The sequence below is a fragment of the Nerophis lumbriciformis genome, linkage group LG37 (genome assembly GCF_033978685.3).
Source record: "Nerophis lumbriciformis linkage group LG37, RoL_Nlum_v2.1, whole genome shotgun sequence".
NCBI classification, from domain to species: Eukaryota; Metazoa; Chordata; class Actinopteri; order Syngnathiformes; family Syngnathidae; genus Nerophis; species Nerophis lumbriciformis.
This window is the reverse complement of record NC_084584.2, coordinates 16874924-16889480: the sequence shown is the minus strand read 5'-3', so window position 1 is coordinate 16889480 and position 14557 is coordinate 16874924. Positions and strand designations below refer to the sequence as shown.

The window sequence follows — 14557 nt, the reverse complement described above, 5'->3', positions numbered from 1 at the left end:
GGTGTAATTTAGATTTTTTTTAGTGGTGCATGGATGTTTTTTTATAATGTCCACAAAGTTCAGTGAGCATGTTGTGTTATGTGTGACCATGTCTGGACAACTTGTGTTGGTAGGATTTTTTTATTAAAATTTTTGTTTCCACCATGACTAGGGAAGGTTGTTTGCATTGGCTCATATAAGTAAATGCTGCACATGTGAATTTTTGGAGCATAATTTATTTATTTATAATTAAAGATCATTTGCCTGAATTACTCACATTGTCCACTAGATGGTGACATAATAGCAGTTTAAAAATTGTCAGCCCATTAAAATGAGAGTAGTTTTCCTGTGGTAAGATTCCTTATTATACTCATGACATCTCGGTGGCAGAGTATGGACACCCCCGCTTCATATTGTAATGTCTCCTTGACTCTTATAAGAACTGAAAATGCAGGCATGAGGAACGCGCTCTCCGTCAAAATGCCACAGTACATGTTCCTACTCGATCACCTGCAGCTCCCTGGTCTCGTCAGCACTCGTGCAGCACCATAACCAGGACGCTACCAGTTTGATCACCAATGACAATTTAGGTCGCAACGATTTAGTAACCAAGTGTGTTTGATGTGCAGCTACTTCAATGTTTTCCTACTAGGAGGACAATGCATGATATACTGCATTCCGTTATGTCTTATTAAGCACAACACATGCTAGAATTCATGTTTCCATGCAGATGCACCAGCACTCGTGCAGCTCATGCAGTAGAACCACAACCGCGCTTGACTTTGGGGAAGACACAAACAAGTATCTAGTATTGGGGCGGCGTAGCTCGGTTGGTAGAGTGGCCGTGCCAGCAACTTGAGGGTTCCAGGTTCGAGTCCCGCTCCTGCCATCCTAGTCACTGCCGTTGTGTCCCTGGGCAAGACACTTTACCCACCTGCTCCTGGTGCCACCCACACTGGTTTAAATGTAACTTAGATATTGGGTTTCACTATGTAAAGCGCTTTGAGTCACTAGAGAAATGCACTATATAAATATAATTCACTTCACCTCTTGCCCAGAAGACTAGATGAAAGGCCTAGTGAACCACAGCTCCACAGGGCTGGCAGCACTCATGCATGCTACCATGTTTGACTTGAGGCAGGACTAAACTATCTTGCCATGTACAGCTATGTCGACAATAATGGCTGTGCACAACCGAATTTTCAGTGCGGAGTTAATCGCTACACAAGCTGCACACTGACTTCTCTAAAGTATGTACTTTCTAAAGTATTGTCGATGTGCAATGGCTGTACTCACTTTTGTCATGTACAGTATTTTTCACTCTATGTGGCAGTGGCGTTTTGTGTTTCATGTCTTAACCTATATTCGTGTGTGTATTTGTGTGTATGTGTGTGTGCGTGTGTGTACGGGTGGAGGCGGAGTTTGAGGACCCAACGTCAGTGTATCCACAAAGGCAGCCCGTCTACGTGCACCTGACTGCCCTGGCCCTATCTCGCTCCCATGTTAGGCCCCTCCTACTTCCCGTTTCACCTTCGCTCAACCTCCCAAGCCCCGCCCCCCTCAAGAGCTCCCCGTGGTGTTTTCATGTTGGTATTGCGGTGTGCTCTGACGCGGTGTGTGCGTGCAGGTGGTGCAGGAGGCGTACACCAGGTTCGCTGAGGAGTCGGCCGCGCAGTCGGCGTGCGATAACCCATCAGAGGCCACCGAGGTCGCCATTAAGGTCAGCGCGCAAAGCGACGATGGCGGCGTTCATGTTGCGTTGCATGTTTAACGAGCCGCCAGCAAGCTGAGGATGAATCTATTAATACTGCATGTTCCTCCATAAAGTGTCTTCATAAATGAATTGTTTTTTTTTTCACTGACCTCATTCTCCCTCATAACCTCCTTTTTTTTTTTTTTTTAGCCCCACTTCCACTAGAAAACATCCTGTGAGGGATTATGTTTATCATCAGGCTTGTGCAAAATTCTGAATCTGAAACTTCAATTTAATTTTTTTGAATAATTGAATTTGAATTGACTCCACCCCCGCTGGATGTTGAATTGGAATTATACAGGAAGTGGAATTAGACCGATTGCAACACAGATCAATTTCTTATATAGCCTATTAACAGGAATAATTCGTCACGTTTAACAGAAGTTTTGGCTTAAATACTTACAAACACTAAAATTAAACACAAATTACCGTATTTTCCGCACCATAAGGCGCCCTGGGTTATAAGCCGCGCCTTCAATGAACGGCATATTTCAAAACTTTGTCCACCTATAAGCCGCCCCGTGTTGTAAGCCGCATCTAACTGCGCTAAAGGAATGTCAAAAAAACAGTCAAATAGGTCAGTCAAACTTTAATAATATATTAAAACCAGCGTGATGTGGGCGCGCATGGAATCGTATATCAACATGGACGAAGCTGCGTGAAAAAAGCCACCCGGCCTCTTCGCGTAAACTTAAACTTACCTTAACCACTCGCTCATCTTTTCTTCATCCATCCCTTCGAGTTAGCTTTTATGATGACGCCGGCTGGAAAGGTCTCTTTTGGCAAGGTCTTCCTTTTGAATATCACCATGGGTGGAAGTTTCTGGCCATTAGCATGGCAAGCTAGAACCACAGTGAAGGATGACTTCTCATTCCCTGTGGTGCGAATATTCACCGTACGTGCTCCCGTTGTATCCACAGTGCGGTTCACAGGAATATCAGTTGCTGTGAAATAGTAATCCGTGTGCGGATGGAGAGATTGCGTCTTTTCATGAACCGGATCCCTGTCGTTTAGTAGGAGCCATTTTGTGGTCTTTACAGATGTAAACACACAAAGGAAATGAAACGTACGGTAATATCCGCGCGCTTTTTCTTCTTCTATGCGGGCGGGTGGTTGCTTACAGTAGAAGAAGAAGCGCTTCCTGTTCTATGGGGGCGGGTGCTTACTTTGGCGGTTGCTTGCGTAGAAGAAGAAGCGCTTCCTGTTCTACCGGGAAAAAAGATGGCGGCTGTTTACCGTAGTTACGAGACCGAAACTTTATGAAAATGAATCTTAATATTTATCCATATATAAAGCGCACCGGGTTATAAGGCGCACTGTCAGCTTTTGAGAAAATTTGTGGTTTTTAGGTGCGCCTTATAGTGCGGAAAATACGGTAAATACCCGAGTTGAGTAAAGCATTCCAGGAATTCCCTCTCAGTGGTCTAGTGGTTAGAGTGTCGGCCCTGAGATCGGTAGGTTGTGAGTTCAAACCCCGGCTGAGTCATACCAAAGACTATAAAAATGGAACCCATTACCTCCCTGCTTGGCACTCAGCATCCAGGGTTGGAATTCGGGGTTAAATCACCAAAAATGATTCCCAGGCATGGTACCACTGCTCCCCTCACCTCCCAGGGGGTGAACAAGGGGATGGGTCAAATGTAGGGATGTCTGATGATAATATTGGCCTGCCGATAAATGCGTTAAAATGTAGTATCGGAAATTATCGGTATCGTTTTTTGTTTTTTTTATCGGTATCGTTTTTTATTGTTTTTTTTTAATTTTTTTTTTATTAAATCAACATAAAAAACACAAGATACACTTACAATTAGTGCACCAACCCAAAAAACCTCCCTCCCCCATTTACACTCATTCACGCAAAAGGGTTGTTTCTTTCTGTTATTAATATTCTGGTTCCTACATTATATATCAATATATATCAATACAGTCTGCAAGGGATACAGTCCGTAAGCACACATGATTGTGCGTGCTGCAGGTCCACTAATAGTACTAACCTTTAACAGTTCATTTTACTCATTTTCATTAATTACTAGTTTCTATGTAACTGTTTTTATATTGTTTTACTTTATTTTTTTATTCAAGAAAATGTTTTTAATTTATTTATCTTATTTTATTATTTATTTTAAAAAGTACCTCATCGTCACCATACCTGGTTGTCCAAATTAGGCGTAATAATGTGTTAATTCCACGACTGCATATATCGGTTGATATCGGTATCGGTAATTAAAGAGTTGGACAATATCGGGATATCGGCAAAAAGCCATTATCGGACATCCCTAGTCAAATGCAGAGGACAAATTTCACCACACCTAGTGTGTGTGTGTGTGTGTGTGTGAATATAATTGATACTTTAACTTTAACTTAACTTACTAAGAAGGCGGAATTTTGGAATTCCGAGTGGGAATTTCCACTGGAACGCCCGTTTAGGTTAAAATGTTCTACTCGAATAATCAGAGCATTCTCACCACCCCAGAGTTGCTATTGTTGCTAAAGATGGCTGCTCTGAATGTAAACAGTAATATAAGCCTCTATAACAGGGGTCTCAAACTCGATTTACCTGGGGGCCACTGGATGCAGAAACTGGGTGAGGCTGGGCCGCAAGAAAAGATTTCTTAAAAAAATCTAACATGCACTTTTTAATGAATTCATCTTCTTTGAATGGCTATCCCGCCCTAGCAACATACTTGCCAACCCTCCAGATTTTTCCGGGAGACTCCCGAATTTCAGTGCCCCTCCCGACAATCTCCCGGGGCAACCATTCTCCCGAATTTGTCCCGATTTTCACCCGGCCAATAATATTAAGGGTGTGCCGTGATAGCACTGCCTTTAATGTCCTCTACAACCTGTCGTCGCGTCCGCTTTTTCACCATACAAACAGCGTGCCGGCCCAGTCACATGTTGTAAGAGGCTTCTGCAGACACACGTAAGTGACTGCAAGACATACTTGGTCAACAGCCATACAGGTCCCACTGAGGGTGGCCGTATAAACAAGTTTAACACTGTTACAAATATGCGCCACACTGTGAACCCACACCAAACAAGAATGACAAACACATTTCGGGAGAACATCCGCACCGTAACACAACATAAACACAACAGAACAAATACCCAGAACACCTTGCAGCCCTAACTCTTCCTGGCTGCAATATACACCGCCCCCCCCAACCCCACCCACCTCAACCGACGCACGGAGGGAGTGGGGGGGCTTTGGTGGTAGCGGGGGTGTATATTGCAGCCCTGAAGAGTTCGGGCTGCATGGGATTCTGGGTATTTGTTCTGTTGTGTTTATGTTGTGTTACGGTGTGGATGTTCTCCCGAAATGTGTTTGTCATTCTTGTTTGGTGTGGGTTCACGGTGTGGCGCATATTTGTAACAGTGTTAAACTTGTTTATACGGCCACCCTCAGTGTGACCTGTGTGGCTGTTGATCGAGTATGTCTTGCAGTCACTTACGTGTGTGTACAGAAGCCAAATACAACATGTGACTGGGCTGGCACGCTGTTTGTACAGGTTGTAGAGGGCGCTAAAAGCAGTGCCGTCACGGCACGCCCTTAATATTGTTGTTTGGGTGAAGACATTCGAGAGAATGGTTGCCCAGAAATTCGGGAGTCTCCCGGAAAAATTGGGAGGGTTGGCAAGTATGACGCTGTCAAGCGCCATTCATATAAAACTTGCGGGCCGCACTAACATTAAATTTTCATATTAAGGTGCAGGCCGCAAAATAGCGTCTCGCGGGCCGCAATTGGCCCGTGGGCCGCGTGTCTGAGACCCCTGCTCTATAATAACCGTTATTACTGTAGCACTTCTGATTAGCCATATAGGATGGATTGTTGGACGTTTATATATGTAACGTTACTGTAGTGTAAATTAAGTATTTTTCACGTGTTACATACGTTCTACATCGCTAGCAATAATGTGTTTCCTCTTCATCCACCGTTGCAGAAAGAGTGCATATTTTCCCATAAGTTGTTTATATTCAAACAAGGCAGAAATTGCTTGATTTCTGACCTCGTAACTGTAACGCTCATAACTTTTTATTTATTTATTTATTCATTTATTTACAGACGGACATAATTTTGTATTTCATTATTGTTTCTTTTGTTGATATCAGAGTCCAGTAACTCGGCTGCAACATCATTCCCAGCTCCCACTTCCGAGATAAAAGGAACACAGCGTTATCATACATCAAATTAAGGTACAGGCAGTAATGGGCAAGCTATTTGGAAAATGTGGTAAGCCACGCTGCAAGTTACTCTCGATTAAATGTAGCTAAGCGACAGGGGTCGCTATCCCCAGAGAATTGTGGCAAGTTACACTACCAGCTACACGGCAAAAGTAGCTTTCTACATCAAAGCTACATTTATATAAATGACCTTCAGTATGACATGCACTCAGCGACAGACCCCCGATTAACGGCATTTATATATATGGACCGACATGTATAATATAGATGTTAATCTACTTGAGAGTGTACAAATGGACAACTACCTCTAGGGCAGTGGTTCTTAACCCTGTTGGAGGTACCGAACCCCACCAGTTTCATATGCGCATTCACCGAACTGTTCTTTAGTGAAAAATAAAATGTTTTTTTTTCAAATTCAAGACAAAGTTATATGTTTTTGGTAACACTTTAGTATGGGTAACATATGCTAAGTAACAAAGACTTAATTTAGAGTTATTTGGTTAGGGTTAGGGTTCGAGGTTTAGGGCCAGGGTTCGAGGGTTAGGGTTATAATAAGGCCATGCTGAGTACGGCATTAATAAGTACTTAATAATGACTAATTAAGAGTCAATATGTTACTAATTTGCATGTTAATAAGCAACTAATTAATGGTGAATATGTTCCCCATACTAAAGTGTTACCATGTTTTTTTTACTGGTGCACAAAATGAACCGTGCATGAACAAAACCAACACAGTGCATAAATTCACAACAAATTACACACCTGCAAATCAGTGTGACTTCTGCTGTTGCCGTATCCGTAATACGCCGATAGGGAGAAGTTTTTATTTACACGATGAGTCGGGTGTGTCTTGACCTCCGCTGAACTCCTGAGCCCGACTCACCGAACCCTTAGGATTCGATCGAACCCAGATTAAGAACCACTGATTTAGGGTTCCCTGCACCCCACTGTATGTATTTACTTTAGTTTTCCTTTTCTTTGACCCACCTCTATAATGTTATTCATTTTCTGTGCCTATAGTAAAAAAAAAACCCAGCATCTATCTATATCTTGACAAAAAAAACAATGACTTGTGTTGTTTGGGGACTGTCGGTAATAGCTTTTCATTAACTCACCTTAAAACCTCTAAAGGCCTTAGTGGCCACATGCGTGGACAGCACCTTTTAGCTCTTATTTCCAAAATTGTGTACACTACTGATATGGGGTCTCATGGCCGCTTATGTGGACACTTATACTGCCATCTGGTGGTGTCAGAAGAGTATGACATACAATGGAATTTGGAAAAAAAAAAAAGGTGTAAAAATAAGAATTAGCATGACATTGACACAAACATTGATTGATTGATTGAGACTTTTATTAGTAGATTGCACAGTACAGTACATATTCCGTACAATTGACCACTAAATGGTAACACCCGCATAAGTTTTTCAACTTGTTTAACTCGGGGTCCACGTTAATCAATTCATGGTGGTGAATGTACATGAAGTACACGTTTGTTGCTTATGGACTAAGTACATCATATCAAAAGATGATTCTTAGTTTTTATTCTAATTAGGGTCCAATAAGCTCAAATAGCAAAGAGAAATAAAAAAAGCATGTAAACAAACAGCTTGGGCCTTAAGAGGTTTTTAATGTGCGTTTCCTGCACATTGTCTTCATCACTAAATTGTCCATTTTTTAAACTTCCACAATTGTCCACATTTTTCAACCTATTCAAACCATTCCAACATCAACACGTTCCACTCATCCAACTAACACTTTCCCAAGATCTAAACCAAATTCCGTTTTCCTGGAAATTCAAACCATTCCAACATTCAAACTATTCTTACATTCATACTACATTCTGTCAGCATTTCAGTTCAACTTCAGCATTGGAGCATTCACACGCAATTCCTTAAGGAATTGCTTCTTCTAGTTCATGATTATTTTTAGGATTATTTTATTCTATTCATGATTTTATTCGCCTTCTTGTAATTTTACGCATCTGTAAAGCACTTTTAATGTATTTACTTATAATTAAAATGAATAATACAAGTAATAATGAAAATAAACTTGCTTTGTATGACATTAGTCGTTACTTCCTGCAGGGCTTAGAGGTGTCCAAACCGGGCCGCTACCAGGCTCTCACCTCAGACGTTAACTTCCTGGAGATGAGCGACTCTGGAGTAGAGTTCACCTCCTCAGGCCTCCCTCTGGACAGCGACACGGACGCCGTCACCTGCGCCTCCCACAAGCCCCTCCTCAGCGCTCATTCCCCGGGTCGCCGTGACAGCCAGGAGGCCACCCTGGTGCCCGACGGCGATCTGAGCGCCACCCGAACCCCCGATTCGGCCACGATTGCCAGCTCTGCTGCCTCCGGCAATCACTCATTCTCCGTGGCTTCGCCCGAGACGCCTCCGGTGGGTGCAACCGGGTCTGCAGAAACGGCGGGAGCTGCTGAGGATGGAGAATAAGCTGGGCGGAAAGAGGAGCACCTGAAATGTTGTCAGGTCGGTCACACGCGTCCAACACAAGAACAATCCTGGAGCCGGACATCAGTGTCAACAAGAAGAAGCTTTTCAACGAGCCTTTGCACTTAGAGCACAACAACAACAACAACAACAACGCAGGCAATGCATGCATTTAACATAACCACGGATTGTTTAGACTAGGAAAGGACTGCATGTGAGCCAAAAAACTAGATTAGATGACAAGTTCTCCCCTAAAAATGCAGTGCTTCTTGAACGATGAGAGGGGTGGACGTAAAATGCACTAGCGTAATAACTTACCTATACTGAACAAAAATATAAACACAACACTTGTTTTTGCTCCAATTTTTCACGGGTTTAACTAAAAGATCTAAAAATGTTACTAGATACACGACGACGGGCATGCAGATGAGCGTCCCTGAGACGGTTTCTCGCAGTTCGTGCAGAAATTATTTGGTTATGCAGACCAATTGTTGCAGCAGCTGTCCGGGCGGCTGGTCTCAGACGATCATGGAGGTGCACCTGCTGGGTGTGGAGGTCCTGAGCTGGTGTGGTTACACGTGGTCCGCGGTTGTGAGGCCGGTTGGATGTACTGCCAAATTCTCTGTGCAATAATCACGCTGTTTTAATCAGTGTGACAGTCTTTCACCGTTGTGCGGGTTCCATGGATCACTAAGGATTGACATCACTGCGAGCAGGTTTGACTTTCTTTATTTTTCAATAATGACACAGTCTCTGGTCGGGTCGCTTTTCAGCTCCTTCCTCTTCCTGCTCGCTCTTCAGTCCACTTTACAGCTTTCCGCATCCGTGTCTTCCTTTGGCTCTCCGTCTCTTGCGCTCTGCATCTGCTTCTGCTTCTCCAACTCTCTTCCCGACGTTCACGGCTGCGGCCCTTTTATATAGTGCGAGAAGATCAATTAATTGTGCCCAGCTGGGCGACCCACGCACCTGATGATATTTGCGGCGTGGCGCCCCGCCTCGCCGCTTGCTCGCCGTCCACGCCCCCTCGCCGCAGCGGGCTCCAGTGTGCCCTGCCTTGCTGTCGGACTACCAGCTCCGCCTCTCCACAATCAGCATCTCGATATGCCACGCCTGTGAGGTGGGATGGATTCTTGGCAAAGAAGAAATGCTCATTAACACAGGTTTGTGAGCAATATTTTGGAGGAATATGTAAAAGTTTTAGATCTTTGAAAAATGGGAGCAAAAACAAAAGTGTTGCGTTTGTATTTTTGTTCAGTGTATATTTTGACACATACATACTCACTTTAGGGGGGTGGCGGGAGAGAATTCTGTCCCCTAGAGGGTGGGGTGGGGGGTGGGCGAGAGGTGTTATGGGAAGGGGTTGTGAGAGGCAATGACATAATAGCATTTTTGCTGTTAGTAAAGAACTATCCTGACACATACAGATTAAAAAGTAAACATTAACTTTGGGGGTGCGTGAAAAAAATTCAGTCTCTTAGGGGGGGTGTGAGAGAAAATAATTCAGAACCACTGGTATAAACGATGTGCATAGCGACAGGACCCTGATCGTTGCCCATGGAGACGATCCAAGTAAGCATCCACAGCCAAATACAAACAACGCCCCGTCCTGTCAGGTAGAAAAACGTCTTAAGGCCACAAACGTGAATGGAACAAACGTCAAATGGATTTATTACTCTCCACAGTCCTGTGGGCGGGAAAGTGAATGACACCAAAGACTAAATGAATAATCCACATCATAAATCCACTAATTGCAGCGCTTTGCAGCCATCAGGGAATCCCATACACACCCGCCAGCCCATGACAGCGTGTGTGTGCGATCTAATTAGTGATAACACAAACACATGTGTCAGGTCGCTGGAGGGGGAAAAGCACAACATTTTCAACTCCCATGCAAAAAAGTAGCAGCTAATGTACATAAACACGACGCGACGATACTTAGCGTATTTTTTGTATGGCATGTTTCTTATTCAAATATAAAACAACACCGCTTGACTAATATAAGCAATATTCATGATAATAACACTGGGTTTAAAGGCCTACTGAAATGCGATTTTCTTATTTAAACGGGGATTGCAGGTCCATTCTATGTGTCATACTTGATCATTTCGCGATATTGCCATATTTTTGCTGAAAGGATTTAGTAGAGAACATCGACCATAAAGTTCGCAACTTTTGGTCGCTGATAAAAAAGCCTTGCCTGTACCGGAAGTAGCAGACGATATGCGCGTGACGTCACAGGTTGTGGAGCTCCTCACATCTGCACATTGTTTACAATCATGGCCACCAGCAGCGAGAGCGATTCGGACCGAGAAAGCGACAATTTCCCCATTAATTTGAGCGAGGATGAAAGATTTGTGGATGAGGAAAGTGAGAGTGAAGGACTAGAGGGCAGTGGGAGCGATTCAGATAGGGAAGATGCTGTGAGAGGCGGGTGGGACCTGATATTCAGCTGGGAATGACTAAAACAGTAAATAAACACAAGACATATATATACTCTATTAACCACAACACAACCAGGCTTATATTTAATATGCCACAAATTAATCCCGCATAACAAACACCTCCCCCCATCCATCCATATAACCCGCCAATACAACTCAAACACCTGCACAACACACTCAATCCCACAGCCCAAAGTACTGTTCACCTCACCAAAGTTCATACAGCACATATATTTCCCCAAAGTCCCCAAAGTTACGTATGTGACATGCACATAGCGGCACGCACGTATGGGCAAGCGATCAAATGTTTGGAAGCCGCAGCTGCATGCGTACTCACGGTACCGTGTCTGCGTATCCAACTAAAAGTCCTCCTGGTAAGAGTCTCTGTTGTCCCAGTTCTCCACAGGCCAATGGTAAAGCTTGACTGTCATCTTTCGGGAATGTAAACAATGAAACACCGGCTGTGTTATCCGGCACAACAGTCAGGGGGTGCATTCTATGGCGGGGGTGCGTTATCCGGCACAACACCTGCCGCAATACACCGCTTCCCACCTACAGCTTTCTTCTTTGCTGTCTTCATTGTTCATTGAACAAATTGCCAAAGATTCACCAACACAGATGTCCAGAATACTGTGGAATTTTGCGATGAAAACAGACGACTTAATAGCTGGCCACCATGCTGTCCCAAAATGTCCTCTACAATCTGTGACGTCACGCGCTGACGTCATCATACCGAGACGTTTTCAGCAAGATATTTTGCGCGAAATTTAAAATTGCACTTTAGTAAGCTAACCCGGCCGTATTGGCATGTGTTACAATGTTAAGATTTCATCATTGATATATAAACTATCAGACTGCGTGGTCGGTAGTAGTGGGTTTCAGTAGGCCTTTAAGGCAGAATTTTATTTTTTTTAAACATGACTTTTTCTGACTATTTTATTCACAAACATCTAATCTGCATGTTTATGATGTAATAAAAACACTTGCGTATTATATTCCACTTAAAAGGGAAAACTAGAAACCCAATTCCAGCTGTAAAGTCATTCAAAAATCACCATTTGTAAAACAACAGGACTTAGCATTCATTATATGTGTGTTTTGCTAGTATTTACTAACTATTGAGTGCACATACTGAATGCAAGTATTATAAACCTTAGTAATTTTGGTAGATTTAGTATTAATAAAGCTATAAACACACAAGCCGCCTTCGTTTTTTTAACGCCAAAGTTGCCGCCATATTGGTCAGGGCATGTCTGGACTATACGATGTATGCATGGCTGCAATGCCCTTTTCACTTCTTTTGAAAGCTTATATAAAAGATGCACTGTCTCTAAAATGCTACCATGCACCGCTGGATGTGTTTACTTTAAACGTTAGCATAGAAATGTAAAAAAAGACACGAATGAAGTATTGCAGGCAAATGCAATCCAATGTGATTAAGGGATTTGATTCGGGACTTTTTTAAAAGAAGGCAGCTTATTTCACGCTCCATTAAACATTTTCCTAGTTAGTGAGTGCGCAACATTCGTAAAGTGTTTTTCATTTGTGGAAAATAACGCTTTGTGTGCATGCCATGACAAATCACTTCCATAAATGTTTCATTAAATATACTCCCTGACGTTCACGCTTTGCTGTACAGTCACAAACTTAACGTCAGCTCCAGGGATGACTCACGGTTAATTATATTTAGATACCGAATACGACCTTTTGCATCCTGCAAAGTTTTTTATTGCTTCTCTTTTTCTGTATTTATGCTAATGATTCACTCCAATTAAATGGATTTTCAGCAGAATACAACAGGTGTGTTCTTTCTCACCTTTTCAACGCACTAAAAAGTGAAGTCGTAGTTTTTGCAGTCATTGTCAGACAAATTGAAGTTTGGATTATTCACTTTGAAACTATTTTATAACTGGTTTAACAAAGACTAGGATGTTTGATTGAGGCTGGTTTAAAAAGTGACTGGTTCAAAAAGTCAAAAATGGACAAATTACAATGTCCCAACTCCCAATTGAAAGAAATCAGGAGTAGGGGAAGGCAGATCAGTCCAAATATTATCCATGCCAATTGTATCAGCATTGGATCAAATTAAACATAAGATTTATATTTTTATTTAATATTATACAAATGTTATAATAAAAAGTTATTGTTAATATGTTTTCTATATTTATTTGTTGTACATAATTTATATATTAAATTGTTCACAAATTAGTGATAATACGCAAAAACGTTTTTGTTAATCAAAAAAAGTATTTTTTGTTTAGATCAACCTGGAATTGTTTATATTTTATACAGTAAATCCTCTTTTTTTGTTTTGCTGTACATGGGAGCCCTTCAGACGAGAAACAACACCTTACATTTGTTTGATTCCATCTAGTAATGCTGTCTGAGGCTGAGCCAATCAGTGGCCACGATACTGAACAATGCACTCTAATTGGTTTGGTCTAGTCGAGTGGAAAATACTACTGTGATATAGATATTTTTAGTCAATTTAGGCCAGAAATACTTATAATATGCTTACATTTTTTTGAAAAAGGGACTGTATTTATAAATAGATACATTCATAATAATACATTATTAAATTACAGTATTTAAAAAAAAAGCGCAATAATATTTGATAGAATTATGTATTTACTTAAAAAAACATTTTTAAATAACTATTCTCATTTATTTATAAATATTTATGTTTAATCTGAAATATTATTCATTTATAAATACATAAAATGTGCTTTAAAAAATTAAGCAATGTGCAATGTTGCGAGAGACCACTGTATTTATGAATAAATTATAAATATAGAACAATAATTATTTATAAATAATAAATAAATATTATTTATGTATATCGTATTTAATAATAGAATAGAATATAAAGTACTTTATTGATCCCTGGGGGAAATTCAGCACCACAGTTAGCTCACAATAAACAATAACACTTAGGTATTTTTTTTTACATGTGAATAATATAAATATAGTCTATTATGCAGCATTATTCACATGTAAATAACATAAATACAGTCTATTATACAGCATTATTCACATGTGAATACCATAAATACAGTCTATTATACAGCATTATTCACATGTGAATAACATAAATACAGTCTATTATACAGCATTATTCACATGTGAATAATATAAATACAGTCTATTATACAGCATTATTCACATGTGAATAACATAAATACAGTCTATTATACATCATTATTCACTATTATTTAATAATGATTAATTATTTATTTATGAATACTGTCTTTTTGATTGATTGATTGAAACTTTTATTAGTAGATTGCACAGTACAGTACATATTCCGTACAATTGACGACTAAGTTAAGTTAAAGTTAAGTTAAAGTACCAATGATTGACACACACACACACACACACACACACACACACTAGGTGTGGTGAAATTTGTCCTCTGCATTTGACCCATCCCCTCGTTCACCCCCCCGGGAGGTGAGGTGAGCAGTGAGCCGCAGCAGTGGCCGCGCCCGGGAATCATTTTGGTGATTTAACCCCCAATTCCAACCCTTGACCAATTGACCACTAAATGGTAACATAAGTTTTTCAACTCGTTTAAGTCGGGGTCCACGTTAATCAATTCATGGTAAGATGGTATGTCGTCCCTTGCCACATTGTGCATTGCTTAAAGTTTTAAAGCACACTATTATGTTTGGCCTAAATTAAGCATTTTTAACCCGAAAAATGCCTAAAGTGACAAAAAATATCAATGTGATTTACTTATGATTAATCAATTA

General features: G+C 41.2%; 1 protein-coding gene across 1 annotated transcript in view; it reads left to right on the top strand.

The window, feature by feature from the left end:
• Positions 1-9353, top strand: part of LOC133577252 (uncharacterized) — a 42657-nt gene extending 33304 nt beyond the window's left edge. Inside the window, exons 10-11 of the mRNA XM_061930915.1 lie at positions 1607-1699; positions 8002-9353. Coding sequence (XP_061786899.1) covers positions 1607-1699; positions 8002-8367 — 459 coding nt within the window. The 3' untranslated portion in view covers positions 8368-9353. The remainder of the gene's footprint in view (positions 1-1606; positions 1700-8001) is intronic.
• Positions 9354-14557: the final 5204 nt, after the last annotated feature.